This window comes from Dendropsophus ebraccatus, chromosome 8, assembly GCF_027789765.1.
Source record: "Dendropsophus ebraccatus isolate aDenEbr1 chromosome 8, aDenEbr1.pat, whole genome shotgun sequence".
Lineage (NCBI taxonomy): Eukaryota > Metazoa > Chordata > Amphibia > Anura > Hylidae > Dendropsophus > Dendropsophus ebraccatus.
In genome coordinates, this window is record NC_091461.1 from 44925150 (window position 1) to 44941590 (window position 16441).

Genomic DNA, 16441 nt, shown 5'->3' on the forward strand with positions numbered 1-16441 from the left:
ACTGCAGAAATGGGGAAATACAAATTTTGGTGCATTTCTCTGGAAATAGGTTTTCTATTATGAGAGATATTGGATCACCATATAATTTCTGCAAAGAAAATTGAAATTTTCAATTTTCTCACACAATTAGCTTTTTTTTTTTTTTTTTTGTGACTCACCTAAAGGGTTAAAAAAAAATAAATTCTGGAACAGATTTTGAACAGTTTGGGGGGTGCAGTTTCTGAAATGGGTTGGTTTATGGGGCTTAATAAAATACAGCCCCCTCAAATACACTTCAAACGTGAACTGGTCCCTTGAAAAATCAGATTTTGAAATTCTTGTGAAAATTTTCTGTTGTCTTAAAAGCGTTCTATTGTCTTAAACTATTGAACGCAAGTTTAATAAATGCTGCCAACATAAAGTAGACATATTGAGACATATTGCTAATGCTATTTAACCCCTTCACGTCAGCCATCTGTATATATACGTTCCTATTGCACATGCCCCGTGCAGTAGGAATGTACATATACGTTCCTGACTGACAGGGGCTTTGTGATGAGAACGGGATCGCTGCAGGGACAGCGATCCCGTTCTCATCTGTGTACAGCACCGGAGATAATGAGGATCAGCTGCGATCCCGCAGCTGACCCCCATTAACCCCTTAGTGACCGCCGAAACGGCGGTCACTAATGGGCCGGTGCCGCCGCTGTATTTCATCTCCCCCCACCGTGAATCCACGGTGGGGGGAGATGAAATATGTAAAAATCAGACCCCAGATCAGCCCCCTAGTGCCCCAGTCACTAACCCCCCCTCCCGCGGCGGCCATCGGATCCAAGATGGCCGCCGCGATCACTGTGAACAGACTAATGTCTGTTCACAGTGAGCAAAAAAGAAAAATGAATGAAAGCCCCATGCTCTCCGCCACCGGAGGTAGCGGAGAGCATGGGGCAGTCATCGGGACCCCCCCTGTGGGGTCCCGGTACAAGCGATCAGCGGTATATACTATATACCGCTGATCGCTTGTGCCACGTGCCGCCGGCACTTTTTATCCCCTGTCACCATGAATGATTGGTGACAGGGGATAAAAAGTGATGTCCCCCCACCCCCCAAGTCGCCCCCCACCCCCCCTGTCACCCCCGTCCCCCAGTCACCCCCCCCTTCCCCATATACTCACCGGATCCACGGAGCTCCTTCCTCCTCGACGTCCTGGCTGGTTATGAAGTGTGCATGCGCTCCACAACCAGCCAAGCTCTGAAAATTTAAAGTGACAGAGACCAATTTGGTCTGAACTATGATTACTGTGATAGAAAATATCACAGTAATCATAGTAATACAGTGAAAATGAATGTATAAAGTACAAAAAGTGACAAACATACAAAAAAATAAAACACACACTTTTTATTATAGTAATAATTACAGTTTACTCCCAAATTACCCCTAACCCCCCCCCCCCAGATTACCCGTAACCACCGCAGGTTGCCCGTAACCACCGCACGTTGCCCGTAACCACCCCAGGTTGTCCGTAATCACGTCAGATTGCACGTAACCCCCCAGATTACCCGTAACCACCGCACGTTGCCCATAACCACCGCACGTTGCCCGTAACCACCGCACGTTGCCCGTAACCACCGCACGTTGCCAGTGACCCCCTCCAGATTGTCCGTAATCACCCCAGATTGCCTGTAACCACCCCAAATTACATGTAACCACCCCAGATTAGCTATAAGCACTTCACTCTATCCGTAACAATTCTAGATTGTCTGTAACCCCTCCAGGTTGCCCCTAACCACCGCAGGTTGGGCATAACCACCGCAGGTTGGGCATAACCACCCCAGATTGCCCGTAATCATGCCAGATTACATGTAACCCCCCAGATTGCACGCAACCACCGCAGGTTGCCTCTGACCACCGCACCTTGCCTCTGACCACCGCACGTCGCCTCTGACCACCGCACGACATCTATGACCACCGCACGTCGCCTATGACCACCGCACGTCGCCTGTGACCACCGCACATCGCCTATGACCACCGCACCTTGCATCTGACCACCGCACCTTGCCTCTGAACACTGCACCTTGCCTCGAACCACCCCAAATTGCCAGTGACCCCCTCCAGATTGCCCGTAACCACGCCAGATTACAGGTACCCACCTCAGATTACCTATTAGCATTTCAGTTTATCCGTAACCACAGCAGGGTGCCTGTAACCACCCCAGATTGTCCGCAACCACCCTAGATTGTCCGTAACCACAGCAGGTTGCCTGTAACCATAACAGATTGTCTGTAACCACAGCAGGTTGTCCGTATTCACCCCACGTTGCCCATAACCACCCCAGGTTGCCTCTAACCACCCCAGGTTGCCTCTAACCACACCAGGTTGCCTCTAACCACCCCAGGTTGCCGTAACCACAGCAGGTTGCCTGTGACCACCCCATGTTGACCGTATCCACCCCAGACTGCCCGTAACCACCCCAGACTGCCCGTAACCACCCCAGACTGCCCGTAACCACCTCAGACTGCCTGAAACCACCTCTAGATTACCCGGAACCACCCCAGATTACCCGTAACCACCCCAGATTACCCGTAACCACCCCACATTACCTGTAATCTAATTTTTTTTATTGTATTTTAGTAACTGCGCTATTCTAATAACCATTACTAGCTGCGGTTTTGCTCCAGCAAATTGGCGCTCCTTCCCTTCTGAGCCCTGCTGTGTGCCCATACAGTGGTTTATGCCCACATATGGGGTACCGTTCTACTCAGGAGACCCTGTGTTACAGATTTTGGGGTGAATTTTCTCTCCTGTTCCTCGTGAAATTGAGAAATTTCCAACTAAAGGAACATATTATTGGAAAAATTCGAGTTTTTCATTTTTACTGTCTACTTTTGAATACTTTCCTCTAATACCTGTGGGGTCAAAATGCTCACCACACACCAAGATGAATTCTTTGAGGGGTGCACTTTCCAAAATGGGGTGACTTATGGCGAGATTTTACTCCGCTGGCACTACAGGGGCACTGCAAACCCACCTGGCACTCAGAAACTTCTTCAGCAAAATCTGCATTGAAAAAGCTAATTGGCGCTCCTTCCCTTCTGAGCCCTGATGTGTGCCCATACAGTGGTTTATACCGACATATGAGGTACCTTTTTACTCAGGAGAACCTGCGTTACAAATTATGGGGTACTTTTTTTCTCTTGTTCCTCGTGAAATTGAGAAATTTCAAACTAAACGAACATATTATTGGGAAAATTTGAGTTTTTCATTTTTACTGTCTACTTTTGAATACTTTCCTCTAATACCTGTGGGGTCAAAATGCTCACCACACCCCAAAATGAATTCTTTGAGGGGTGCACTTTCCAAAATGGGGTGACTTATGGCGAGATTTTACTCCGCTGGCACTACAGGGGCTCTGCAAACACACCTGGCGCTCAGAAACTTCTTCAGCAAAATCTGCATTGAAAAAGCTAATTGGCGCTCCTTCCCTTCTGAGCCCCGCTGTGTGCCCATGCAGTGGTTTATGCTCACATATGAGGTACCGTTGTACTCATGAGAACCTGCGTTACAAATTTTGGGGTACTTTTTTTCTCTTGTTCCTCGTGAAATTGAAAAATTTCAAACTAAAGGAACATATTATTGGAAAAAATTTGAGTTTTTCATTTTTACTGTCTAATTTTGAATACTTTCCTCTAACACCTGTGGGGTCAAATTGCTCATCCTACCCCAAGATGAATTCTTTGAGGGGTGTACTTTCCAAAATGGGGTGACTTATGGGGTTTTTTCTCTCTGCTGACACTACAGGGGCACTGCAAATGCACCTGGCGCTCGGAAACTTCTTCAGCAAAATCTGCAATGGAAAAGCTAATTGGCGCTCCTTCCCTTCTGAGCCCCGCTGTGTGCCCATGCAGTGGTTTACGCCCACATATGGGGTACCGTAGTACTCAAGAGAACATGTGTTACAAATTTTGGGGTGCTTTTTCTCTCATGTTCCTTTTGAAAATGAGAAACTTTAATCTAAATTTTAATTTTTCATTTTTTTAATCTAAAATTTTAATTTTTCATTTTTTTACAGCCTAAAGCTGGGTTCACACTATGTATATTTCAGGCTGTATTTGGTCCTCATGTCAGGTCCTCATAGCAACCAAAACCAGGAGTGGATTGAAAACACAGAAAGGATCTGTCCACACAATGGTGAAATTGAGTGGATGGCCGCCATATAACGGTAAATAACTTCCATTATTTCAATATAACAGCCGTTGTTTTAAAATAACAGCAAATATTTGCCATTAAATGACGGCCATCCACTCAATTACAACATTATGTGAACATAGCCTTTCTGTGTTTTTAATCCACTCCTGGTTTTGGTTGCTATACAGCCTCAAACATACAGCCTCAAATATACGTAGTGTGAACCCAGCTTAATGGTGAATACTTTCCTCCAGCCCCTGTAGGGTTAAAATGCTCATTATACCCCTAGATTAATTCTTTAAGGTGTCTAGTTTCCAAAATGGGGTCACTTATGGGGGTTTCCAGTATACAAACCTCCTAAATCAACTTAAAATAACAACTGGTCCCTAAAAAAATCAGTTTTGGAAACTTTCACGAAAATATGGTAATTTGCTGATACATTTCTAAGCCCCGTAACACCCTAAAAAAGTAAAATATGTTTATGAAATGAAGCCAGAATAAAGAGGACATATTGGTAATGTGACTTAGTAACTAATTTATGTAATACAACTTTCTTTTTTTAGAAGCAGAGAATTTCAAAGTTCATAAAATGCTAATTTTTTCAATTTTTCATGATATTTTGATGTTTTTCACAAAAAACACACAAAGTAGTGACCAAATTTTGCCACTAATATAAAGTGCCATATGTGACGAAAAAACAATCTCAGAATCGCTAGCATACGTTAAAGCATCACTGAGCTATAAGCGCATAAAGTGAGATAGGTCAGATTTTGAAAAATGAGCCTGGTCTTTTAGGTGCAAATAGGCTCGGTCTTGAAGGTGTTAATATCTAATTTATGTGGCATAACCATTTTCCTTACAAACACAAAGTTTCAAAGTTAGAAAAATGCAATTTTTCTAAATTTTTCACGTTAGTTTGGGGTTTTTCCAAAAGATAGGCTGTAAGTATCGACTCAATTTGTCCAGAAATATAAAGTATAACATGTCACCAGAAAACAACCTCAGAATCAGCAGGATAGGTAAAATCATCCCAAAGTTATTAATGGATAAAGCGACACCTGTCATATTCCTGAAATTAGGTTTGGTCCTTAAGGCCATTTTGGGCTCCGTCCTTAACCTCTTAAGGACGCATGACGTACCCATACGTCATGCGCCCGCAAGAGGTGTTCAAAACGGGGCCGCGCGGCGACCCCGCTCTGAACCACCGTGGTCCCGGGTGCCGCGTGTTGCCCGGGACCGCGGGTATTAGATACAGTACAGTAATACAGTAATCAGATGCAGCTGTCAAAGATGACAGCTGCATCTGATTACCGGATGCAGCACTTCCCTGGTGTCTAGTGGGGTGGATCGCTCCTCCGGGACGTATATGCGCAATCAAGGTACCTATAGAAAGTAAACATCATGGCGCAAAAAATGACACCTCACACTGCCCCATAGACCAAAGGATAAAAGCGCTTTAAGCCTGGGAATGGAGCAATTTTAAGGAACGTATATTTGTTGACAATGGTTTGAATTTTTTACAAGCCATCAGATAATATAAAAGTTATACATGTTATATATATCGTTGTAATCGTAACAACTTGAGGAACATGCATAAGAAGTCAAAGAAGAAAAAAAAAAAACCTAAAAAAAAATGCTTTTTTTGTTCAATTTCACCACACATTGAATTTTTTGCTGGTTTTTTAGTGTACTTTATGCAAAAATTCAGCCTGTCATTGCAAAGTACAATTAGTGGCGCAAAAAATAAGGGCTCATGTGGGTCTCTAGGTGGAAAAATGCAAGTGCTATGGCCTTTAAAACACAAGGAGGAAAAAACTAAAACGCAAAAATGAAAATTGGCTCCGTCCTTAAGAGGTTAAAGTGTCACTGTCGTTTAAATTAAATTTTGCAGAAATCAATAGTACAGGTGATTTTAAGAAACTTTGTAATGGGTTTATTGGCCGAAAAATGCTTTTTTTTTTTATCATGAAAAAGCAGTTTGAAGCTCTCCCCCCTGTCTTCATTGTTCTCTATGGAGGGGGAGGGGTGGAGGGAGATGAGGCACCAAAACAGGACAACAAAGAGTTAATTTACAGCTACATCACTGGCTATCTCCTCTGACAGTCAGCACTGACCTCTTTGACCTCTGAATAGAGGCTTTTACATAGATCCTTTGTTCTCTGCTCTCTGCTACAGACTAATCACCCTCCTCCCCCCTCCCCTCTCCATAGAAAAGACAGATACCAACTGATGTAAACCAGTCGAGATTTCCTGATGAGCAGTGGATGAGAGAGAGGGGACCTGGGGAAAGTCTTTTTGAATGCAGATAATGGCAAATTTGCCTAATAAACGCAATTGTAAAGTTTCTTAAAAATGCTGGACTATTGATTTCTGCAAAAAAAAAATTAAATGACAGTGACACTGTCACCCCTTTTGTGCATTCTGACATCTTTACACAGGTGTAAAGGCTAAATTTAGCGGTTTTCATACCTTATTTTATATCATACGTCATGGTACTTGTTCAAGTAAAAAGTAATCTTTTATCAACTGCAGATTATGTTAAGTGGGCGTGCCCCGCCCACAACGCCGCCGTTGGCCCCGCCCCCTTGGCGGCCATTGGTGGGCCGACCTAGAGGGGGTGGGGCCTAGACCTTTAGGCCAGCCTGTTCCAATGGCTGGTGAGGGTCGGGGTCATGGTGTTGTGGGTGGGGCTAAGTGGCGCTAATGCCGCGAGGCCACGCCTACTTAACATAATCTGCATTTCATAAAAGATGACTTTTTACTTGAACAAGCACCATGACGTATGATATAAAATAAGGTATGAAAACCGCTAAATTTGCCCTTTACACCTGTGTAGAGATGTCAAAATGCACAAAAGGGGGTGACAGTGTCACTTTAAAGGGTTAATAGGCCTTTTTCTATGCTACAATTCAAAGGTTCATTTACTTTGTATCATCTCAGAATTCTTTATTACATAAAACTTTAAATGTTTCTGGGGGGAGAGGGGATGCAGAGGGATGGGGGTTTCTGAACTGCTGGGGAGTGGAGGGGGTTATACAGTGCACAGTCTATCTTCTTTGGCATCTGAGCCCAGAATATTGTCACAGCAGACAAGTTTGCATTCTCCATTGATAAATTGATAGATGTCCAGGTAGTCAGCATTGCAATGAGTTCCATTGATAACAGCAGGGGCCTGTTCAGTGTAAGAATTATAGCCTTCAATCAAACAGTTTAATGCACAAACAAGGTTTTTTTTTTCCCCAAGCCTTTATTAAATAGCAATGGTAAAGGTGAAACTCATAATATTGTGCATCTCTACTAGCACAATATCAATCCATAGAAACTAGTCTATCAAAAAAGTATCAGCTAATCACCTTAACCCCTTAACGACATCGGGCGTAAGTATACGCCCCGCAGGGTGGACTTTAACGCAAACGGGCGTATACTTACGCCCGATGTTTCCCCGATCGCTGTGTGTTCACACACAGCGGTTGGGGAAGATGGCCTGCTATAATGTATAGCAGGCCATCTCTGCTCGTCGGCATGGGGGGTGATTAACCCCTCCCGTGCCGACGATCCCTGCTATAGGCTGATCAATACAGATCAGCATATAGCAGCTGAAAACATCTTTCCGGGTCATCGGTGACCCGGAAAGCAATGGCGATTGGTGCTGTCCAAGATAGCACCAATCGCCATTAGTGTGCTACAGAAAGATAGCTGAGGGGTGCAGAACAGGTGTGTGTGGTGCAAGTGTACCATACTCACCTGATCTGGGCGTCCGGAGCGACGATCTGCGGTCCGCGCCGTCCTCGTGTCTTCGTCGGCTCACTTCCGGGTTCGGTCGTCCAGCGTCGGAAGTCTTCGGAAACTCTCGGGTCTTCGGGTTCGGCGGGCCTCGGCAATCTCCCAACCTTCCGGCAGCGTCGCTCTACTGCCCCCTAGCGGCTGATCAATGAATATCATTCACTGATCAGTTGCTTTGGGTTAAAAAGATTTTTAATTTTTTTTCCAATTTTATTTCTTTTTTTGCGCCCTAACCTAACACGTAAGTGCGCTGCTGATCAGCAACTCCTCCTTTTTGACGTAGGGGCGTTTTATCCCCCCTATATCCTACCGCCACTGTCTGCTGATAAGTGCCGCACATAAGTACCGTCCCAATAAGAGATGACAGTATGGCGTGAAATTCTACAAACTCTTTGAGAGTACCTCAGGGTACTCTTACAGATTTAGGGTACGTGCACACTGCGGAATGGCGAAGGGTAACCCTTTGTGCATTCCGCAGCTGGCACCCACTGGCGGACTGATGCAGGCGCGCGTCTCCACCCGTGTCATAGACTCCATTCTATGCACGGGCGGATTCCGTTGTCCGTCCAAAGAATGAACACGTTCATTCTTTGGACAGAGGGCGGAATCCCCCCGTGCATAGAATGGAGTGTGACACGAGTGTATGAAGGAAGAGACAGCCGAATCCAGCCCCCAGATGCCCCCCCCCCCCCATCCTCGGAATTTGTGGGGAGATCATTCGGGAACTGATCCTACCACTGCTGGATAAAGGTTACCACCTGTAGGGGATAACTGTTATACCAGCACCCCCTCTTCTGGTCTCTCGCTGCCCGAGCTACTGTAGCTTGCGGCACAATCCGAAAATATCAGCAGTGTGCCACCTGTCCTGATCACCCCGGCCTCTGCATACTGGATCGCTCCAAGGCGCACCACACGTCATTGGAGTTCTACATTTTCTAAATTATGTCCCTTATTCCTATTTCAGGGGTCACCGTGATCCAGGGATTATTCTGATTGCCAATATGGAGTCGGGAAGGAATTTTTCCCCTGTGATGAGGCTACTGTCGTCTGCCTTACGAGGATTTTTTGCCTTCCTCTGGATCAACACAGGTTGAATTTGATGGACACCTGTCATTTTCAACCTTATAAACTAATAATTGGCCTAATACCCCCAAAGAAATTAGAATTGTCCCTTTTCCCCAGCTAAATAGGTATGGCCGCCATTCCCATTAGAGGATACCATGATGCAATTACAAAGCCTCTGTGCGGCCAGGACAGTAGAAAACCCCCCACAAGTGACCCCATTCTGGAAACTATACCCCATAAGGAATCTAACGAGGGGGTCAGTGGGGATATGGCCCCCTGGTGACGGGCACATTGGTGCCGTGAAAATGAAAAAAATTTATTTTTTATTTTCACAGCACATGTTCCACATATGTGCCCATCACCAGTGGGGTCCATATTCCCACTATACCTCTTGTTGGATTCCTTATGGGGTGTAGTTTCCAGAATGGGGTCACTTGTGGGGGGTTTCTACTGTCCTGGCAGCACAGGAGCTTTTTAATTGCGACATGGCCTCCATCCTCCATTCCAGCCTCTAAATGGCGCTCTGTCCCTTTGGTTGCTTGCCCTGTGCCCATATGGCACATTATATCCACATGTGGGTTATTTTCGAGAAATTACCCTACACGTTTTGTGTTCACTTTTTTTTTTTTTAACCCCTTGTGGATAAGGAAAAAATCAAGGCTAGACCAACATTTAGTGTAAAAAAGTTTAAATTTTTACACTAAATCATTGATCTTGTCTTGATTTTTTCATTTTCACAAGGGGTTAAAAGATTTAAAAAAAAAACACTAAATGTGTAGAGCAATTTACCCTGAGTACGGAAATACCCCACATGTGGACATAAAGTGCCAGGCGGGTGCAGGGTAAGCCTCCAAAGTGAAGGAGTGCCATTTGGCTTTTGGAGGCTGGATTTGGCTGGAATGGATTTCGAGGGCATTGTTGCATTTAAAAGGCCCCTGTGTTGCCAAGACAGTTGAACCCCCCACAAGTGACCCCATTATGGAAACTACACCCCTCAGGGAATGTAACAAGGGGTGTAGTGAGCATATGAACCCCACTGGTGATGGGCACAAATGTGGAACAATATGGCGTGAAAATGAAATATTATATTTTTTACACTATAATGTTAGTTTAGCCTTAAATTTTTCATTTTCACAAGAGGTTAAAGGAGAAAAAAACACACAAAATGTGTAGAGTAATTCCCCCTGAGTCCGTAAATACCCCACATGTGGACATAAAGCGCCATGTGGGCGCAGGGCAAGCCTCCAAAGGAAAGGAGCGCCATTTGGATTTTGGAGGCTGGATGTGGCCAGAATGGATGATGAACACCATGTCGCATTTACAGAGCCCTCGTGCTGCCAAAACACTGGAAACCCCCCACAAGTGACCCATTCTGGAAACTACACCCCTCAAGGAATCTAACAAGGGGTGCAGTGAGGATATGGACCCCTGGATGACGGCCACATTTGTGCCGTGAAAGTGAAAAAATGAAAATTTTCCCTTTCGCGTCACATTGTTCCACATTTGTGCCCGTCATCAGTGGGGTCCATATGCTTACTGAACCCCTTGTTAGATTCCTTGAGGGGTATAGTTTCCAGAATGGGGTCACTTGTGGGGGGTTTCCAGTGTTTTGGCAGCACGAGGGCTCTGTAAATGCGACATGACCCTTGAAATCCATTCCAGTAAAATCCAGCTTGCAAAGGCCAATTGGCGCTCCTTCCCTTTGGAGGCTCGTCCTGCGCCCGCTTGGCACTTTATGTCCACATGTGGGGTATTTCTGTACTCGGGAGAAACTGCGCTACATGTTTGTTTTGTTTTTTCTTTTATCCCCTTGTAAAAATTAAAAATGAAGGCTAGAACAACATTTTAGTGGTGTAAGAAGATGTTCTGCATCAGCTAAGGTGTATGATGTTCTGCAGCAGCTGAGGTGTAAGAGGATGTTCTGCATCGGCTAAGGTGTATGATGTTCTGCAGCAGCTGAGGTGTGTATGAGGAGGTTCTGCATTAGCTAAGGTGTATGATGTTCTGCAGCAGCTGGGGTGTATGAGGTTCTTTATCAGCTAAGGTGTATGTTGTTCTGCAGCAGCTGAGGTGTGTATGAGGAGGCTCTGCATCAGCTAAGGTGTATCATGTTCTGCAGCAGCAGCTGAGGTGTAAGAGGATTTTCTGCATCAGCTAAGGTGTATGATGTTCTGCAGCAGCTGAAGTGTGTATGAGGTGGTTCTGCATCAGCTCAGGTGTATGATGTTCTGCAGCAGCAGCTAAGGTGTATGGGGATGTTCTGCATCAGCTAAGGTGTAGGGTGAGGTTCTGCAGCAGCAGCAGCTGAGGTGTGTATAAGGAGGTTCTGCATCAGCTAAGGTGTATGATGTTCTGCAGCAGCTGAGGTGTGTATGAGGAGGCTCTGCATCAGCTAAGGTGTATGATGTTCTGCAGCAGCAGCTGAGGTGTAAGAGGATGTTCTGCATCAGCTAAGCTGTATGATGTTCTGCAGCAGCTGAGGTGTGTAAGAGGAGGCTCTGCATCAGCTAAGGTGTATGATGTTCAGCAGCAGCAGCTGAGGTGTATGGGGATGTTCTGCATCGGCTAAGGTGTATGATGTTCTGCAGCAGCTGAGGTGTAAGAGGATGTTCTGCATCGGCTAAGGTGTATGATGTTCTGCAGCAGCTGAGGTGTGTATGAGGAGGTTCTGCATCAGCTAAGGTGTATGATGTTCTGCAGCAGCAGCTGAGGTGTGTGTATAAGGAGGTTCTGCATCAGCTAAGGTGTATGATGCTCTGCAGCAGCTGAGGTATGTATAAGGAGGCTCTGCATCAGCTAAGGTGTATGATGCTCTGCAGCAGCAGCTGAGGTGTATGTATAAGGAGGCACTGCATCAGCTTAGGTGTATGGTGATGTTCTGCAGCAGCTGAGGTGTATGATGTTCTGCAGCAGCTGAGGTGTGTGTTATGATGTTCCACTGCAGCTGTGGTGTACTATGAGGTTTTGCAGCAGCTAAGGTGTATGATGAGGTTCTGCAGCAACTGAAGTTTATGATGAGCTGCCGCAGCAGCTGGGATGTGTGTTATGATGTTCTGCAGCAGCTAAGGTGTATGATGAGGTTCTATGCGTATCTTTATAAGTAACAGCCTCTTACCAGACAACAACTTTTAGCTGTAATTGTTGTAAGTTCCAGCATATAGCCCAGCTGCTGCAGAACCTCATAATACACCTCAGCTGTTGCAGAACCTCATAATACACCTCAGCTGCTGCAGAACCTCATAATACACCTCAGCTGCTGCAGAACCTTATAACACACTTCAGTTGCTGCAGAACCTTATAATACACCTCAGCTGCTGCAGACCCTTATAACACACTTCAGTTGCTGCAGAACCTTATAATACACCTCAGCTGCTGCAGAACCTCACCATACACCTCAGCTGCTGTAGAACCTCATCATACACCTCAGCTGCTGCAGAACCTCATAACTCACACCTCAGCTGCTGAAGAACCTCATACACCTCAGCTGCTGCAGAACCTCATAATACATCTCAGCTGCTGCAGAACTTTTATCATAATACACCCCATCTGCTGCAGAACCTCATAATGCACCTCAGCTGCTGCAGAACCTTATAACACACTTCAGTTGCTGCAGAACCTCATAATACACCCCATCTGCTGCAGAAACTTATAATACACCCCAGCTGCTGCAGAACCTCATAATGCACCTCAGCTGCTGCAGAACCTTATAATACACCTCAGCTGCTGCAGAACCTCATAATACACCTCAGCTGCTGCAGAACCACTTCATACACCTTAGCTGCTGCAGAACCTCATAGCACACCCCAGCTGCTGCAGAACCACTTCATACACCTTAGCTGCTGCAGAATGTCATCATGCACGTCAGCTGCTGCAGAACCTCATCATACACAAAGACAAAATAATAAGTGTACTTATAGCTGGAGTAACATGAGAATAATTGCTACACAACTGAGTAGCGTGTTAGTAGTATGGATGCAAATATATCATTTACATACGTGTATATATCTGTTTAAAGTGTAACGGTATGTAATGTATACAGTATGGGAGGCATTTATTAAGTCCGGCGTTTTTTACGCCGGACGTAAAAATGCCCCCGCAGCTCCGGCGCTACGGAGATTTATGTAGAGGCGGACTGCCTCTACATAAATCCCGTGCGCGCCGTTGCGCACCGCCGAAAACCTACGCCAGCTGAGGACTGGAGTAGGTTTTCGGCGTACATTTTGGCGGAACGGATGATAAATCGCGCGGACTCTGAGTCCACGCCCTCCATTCCGCCCACTTTCCGCCCCTTTTCCGCCCCCTTTCCGCCCCCTGGCGTACTCGGCGGAAAGTGCCGATTTGCGAATATTTTATTCGCAAATCGGCCATTTGCGTATAAAAAAATACGCAAATCGGCACTTTCCGCCGAAAATCATCCGTTCGCCGGATGATACATGTGGCCCTATGTGTGTTGTGTGTATATGATGTATGTGTGTTATTTTAATGGGGTCAAAGTGTTCGGCATGGCCTTAAAGTGTCACCATCGTTTTAAAAAACATTTGACATGTCATAGAGACATGTCAAAAGTTTTGATCAGTCCGGGTCTGAGTGTTCACACCTGTACTGATCAGAAGAACAAGCAGGGAAAGGACTATAGGGGAGACTTATCAAACATGGTGTAAAGTGACACTGGCTCAGTCGCCCCCGGCAACCAATCAGATTTCACCTCTCATTCCTCACAGACTCTTTGGAAAATGTAAGGTGGAATCTGATTGGTTGCTAGGGGCGACTGAGCCAGTTTCACTTTACACCATGTTTGATAAATCTCCTCCCATAAGTCTATGGAGCGTTTCTCTTTTTTTCGACATGTCTCTGCGTAAATGTTTTAAAAAAAACAACAGGTAAGTTTCAAAGGTTACCTGTCACGAAGTTGATGTCTCTGGAGTGATGTTCAGATGCACGGTCTGCTGGGAGGTTGGGTTACCATGTTTTTTTAAAAATATGGATCATGCATGGAACTGGTCTGGCATGGGACGTATCCAAAGCAACCCAATCTTCTACAGACAGCTGTGTCTGTACGCCGCACCAGAGACATCAGTCAAAGATATGTCACAGATTTTTTGTTAATGGGGGGGCCCAGACACTTCGGGTGTATGGGGCCCCAAAATTCCTGATGGCGGCCCTGTGCAGCGTCCTGCTCCTTCTGTACATCCTGGCAGAAGGACCAGCGTTCTGAGGGCCTAAGCATAGCTGTCCAGGGAGTTTGCCTGTAGCAGGGGGCACTGGCACTGGCTGTCATCTGACTGGGAAACATCACCCAGGGCCCAGTCAGATGACAGCTAGCACATATGACTGTACCCTGTGTAATGGCAGTGTTCCTTTACATTGCCACAGCTCTGCTTGGATGCCGCCTCTGCAAGGGCCCACCTGCAGGGAGGAAGGGGGAGGGGCCCATCAGGGGTTTCCCCGGCTCCCCGGTGGCCCAGTCCGAGGCTGCCAGTAGCTATTGTCAGTCAGAGTTCCCCCTCAGAATGTACAATACAATGATATAATGATAAATTATTTAAACTGTATTATGAAGCGTCAGCATCAGTTTTAATTTGTTTTCACATATTTTATCCAAACACATTTTGTCTTCATATTTTCTAGTCATGTCCTAATAAAACAGAGTTAGTCTTATCAAACTACAATAGAAGCGGTAAGTTGCACAATATTTTTTTTTATTTCCAGTTCTGGTTGTATGAGTTTATCACTGATCGAGGAATCTGGTTATAGATCACTGCTTCTATATTGTGTAAAGATAAATTTGCCTTTTCAAAGCAGTGGCAATGGGTCCGCTGTAATTCATCCATCAGATGGGTCTGCCTCTCAAGTTTTCAAAGATAGGGGTGGTTGACAGATATTAGGATTACCCCAATATATTTTATACATTTTGTTAACTAACAACTGCTGTTTCCAGAGACTTCAGTGGAAATAATTGAAGACTGAAAACAACACTAACATTCCAAGCTAATGCAAGTGTCTTATTTTATTGCAGGGCATGCAAATTGTTCAGGCACTAAAAGCAATTTGTGAGTCAGCCTGGACTCTCAGACTCCACCAGTCTTTTCATATCCTCCTTATAATTGGAAAATGGCTGATGCCACTTGGAGTCGGAGTTACCCGGGATCAGCTGTCTCAGCTACTCCTGTCTTATATGGGAACAGCTGCAGACACCCTGGAGTTTTGTACCGAGACATTGGAAGAAACCGGCATAAGGTATGTGATATCAGTTGTTAAAGTGTCACTGTCATTTGTAAAAACCTTTGCACCTGTGCTACCATCACGGGGGATCTCCCCCCCCCCCCCTTGCAACCCCTGCCACTGCCGGAAATGGTCCACAGGGCTAACATGGATATCCCCCGCAGTTTGGAGGGGACCCCGCCAATATTGGCCCCCAACTCACTAGTAGCCATCTGAACTCTCTGGCCCACTCTCCACCTTCTCAGGCGGCCCATGTGACCACCGAACTGGATAGACCTATCACGCTCGCAGACCTGCAATCCCTTATGCTATCTCTGCCTACAAAAGATGACATCTCTTTACTAGCCAAAAAGATAGTAGACAAATGTAGACAAGTATTTACCAAATTTAATGCAGAACTCACGTCACTCTCCACTAGAGTGAATGTTCTGGAAACAACACAAGAATCTTACTCCTCTACTGTACAAGCTCTGCAGTCGCTGGTCCACCAACATACTGAACAACTGTTCACACTCCAACAACATCTGGATGTTGTGGAAAACAGAACTTGCAGGAACAACATTAGAATACGGGGGCTCCCGGAGTCAGTCAATCCTAATGAACTCTGGCCCGCTGTGACCTCCATTTTCATTGATCTCTTAGATAAGCCTCCTACTGCACCGACTGAATTGGACAGAGTACACAGGGCATTCCGCCCCCTGAGCCAGGATGAACAACACCCACATGATGTTATCTGTAGAGTCCATTTCTACGCAATAAAGGAGCACATTCTTCAAAATGCACGGAAACGCCAGCGGATTACTTATAAAGGAGCGTCGCTTCTATTGTTTCCCGATCTTTCCAGACACACTCTGGCACAAAGAGCAGCTCTCAAACCGGTCCTGGGAGCGCTCAGAGATAAAAACATACCATACCGGTGGGGATTCCCGTTCTCTCTATCTGTACGCAGGAATGGACATACCCACACACTTCGCTCCCCGGATGACTTGCCGGGATTTCTCCAGGACCTGGATCTGCACAATATCTCCCTACCGGATTGGCCAGTGATGACCACTTTTCCATCCAAGAGGCCCCCCCAGAGATCACCTCTAAGGCCTGCTAAATCACCGTGCCCGGGGTTGCCGCCCAGATGCCCACACCGTCGGGCCCCCCCACATTCTGGGGATCGCGATGCCATGCCAGGCGTCGCACATGCCTCCTCCGGCGA

At 45.9% G+C, this 16441-nt stretch overlaps 1 protein-coding gene and 1 long non-coding RNA gene across 3 annotated transcripts in view; one reads left to right on the plus strand and one right to left on the minus strand.

The window, feature by feature from the left end:
* The window catches only part of LOC138798555 (uncharacterized), a 228033-nt gene that overhangs the window by 65119 nt on the left and 146473 nt on the right, over window positions 1–16441 (minus strand). The gene's annotated exons all lie outside the window — the stretch shown is intronic.
* Window positions 1–16441, plus strand: part of LOC138798916 (transmembrane protein 26-like) — a 34666-nt gene that overhangs the window by 5548 nt on the left and 12677 nt on the right. The window contains exon 3 of the mRNA XM_069979533.1: window positions 15029–15253. Coding sequence (XP_069835634.1) covers window positions 15029–15253 — 225 coding nt within the window. The remainder of the gene's footprint in view (window positions 1–15028; window positions 15254–16441) is intronic.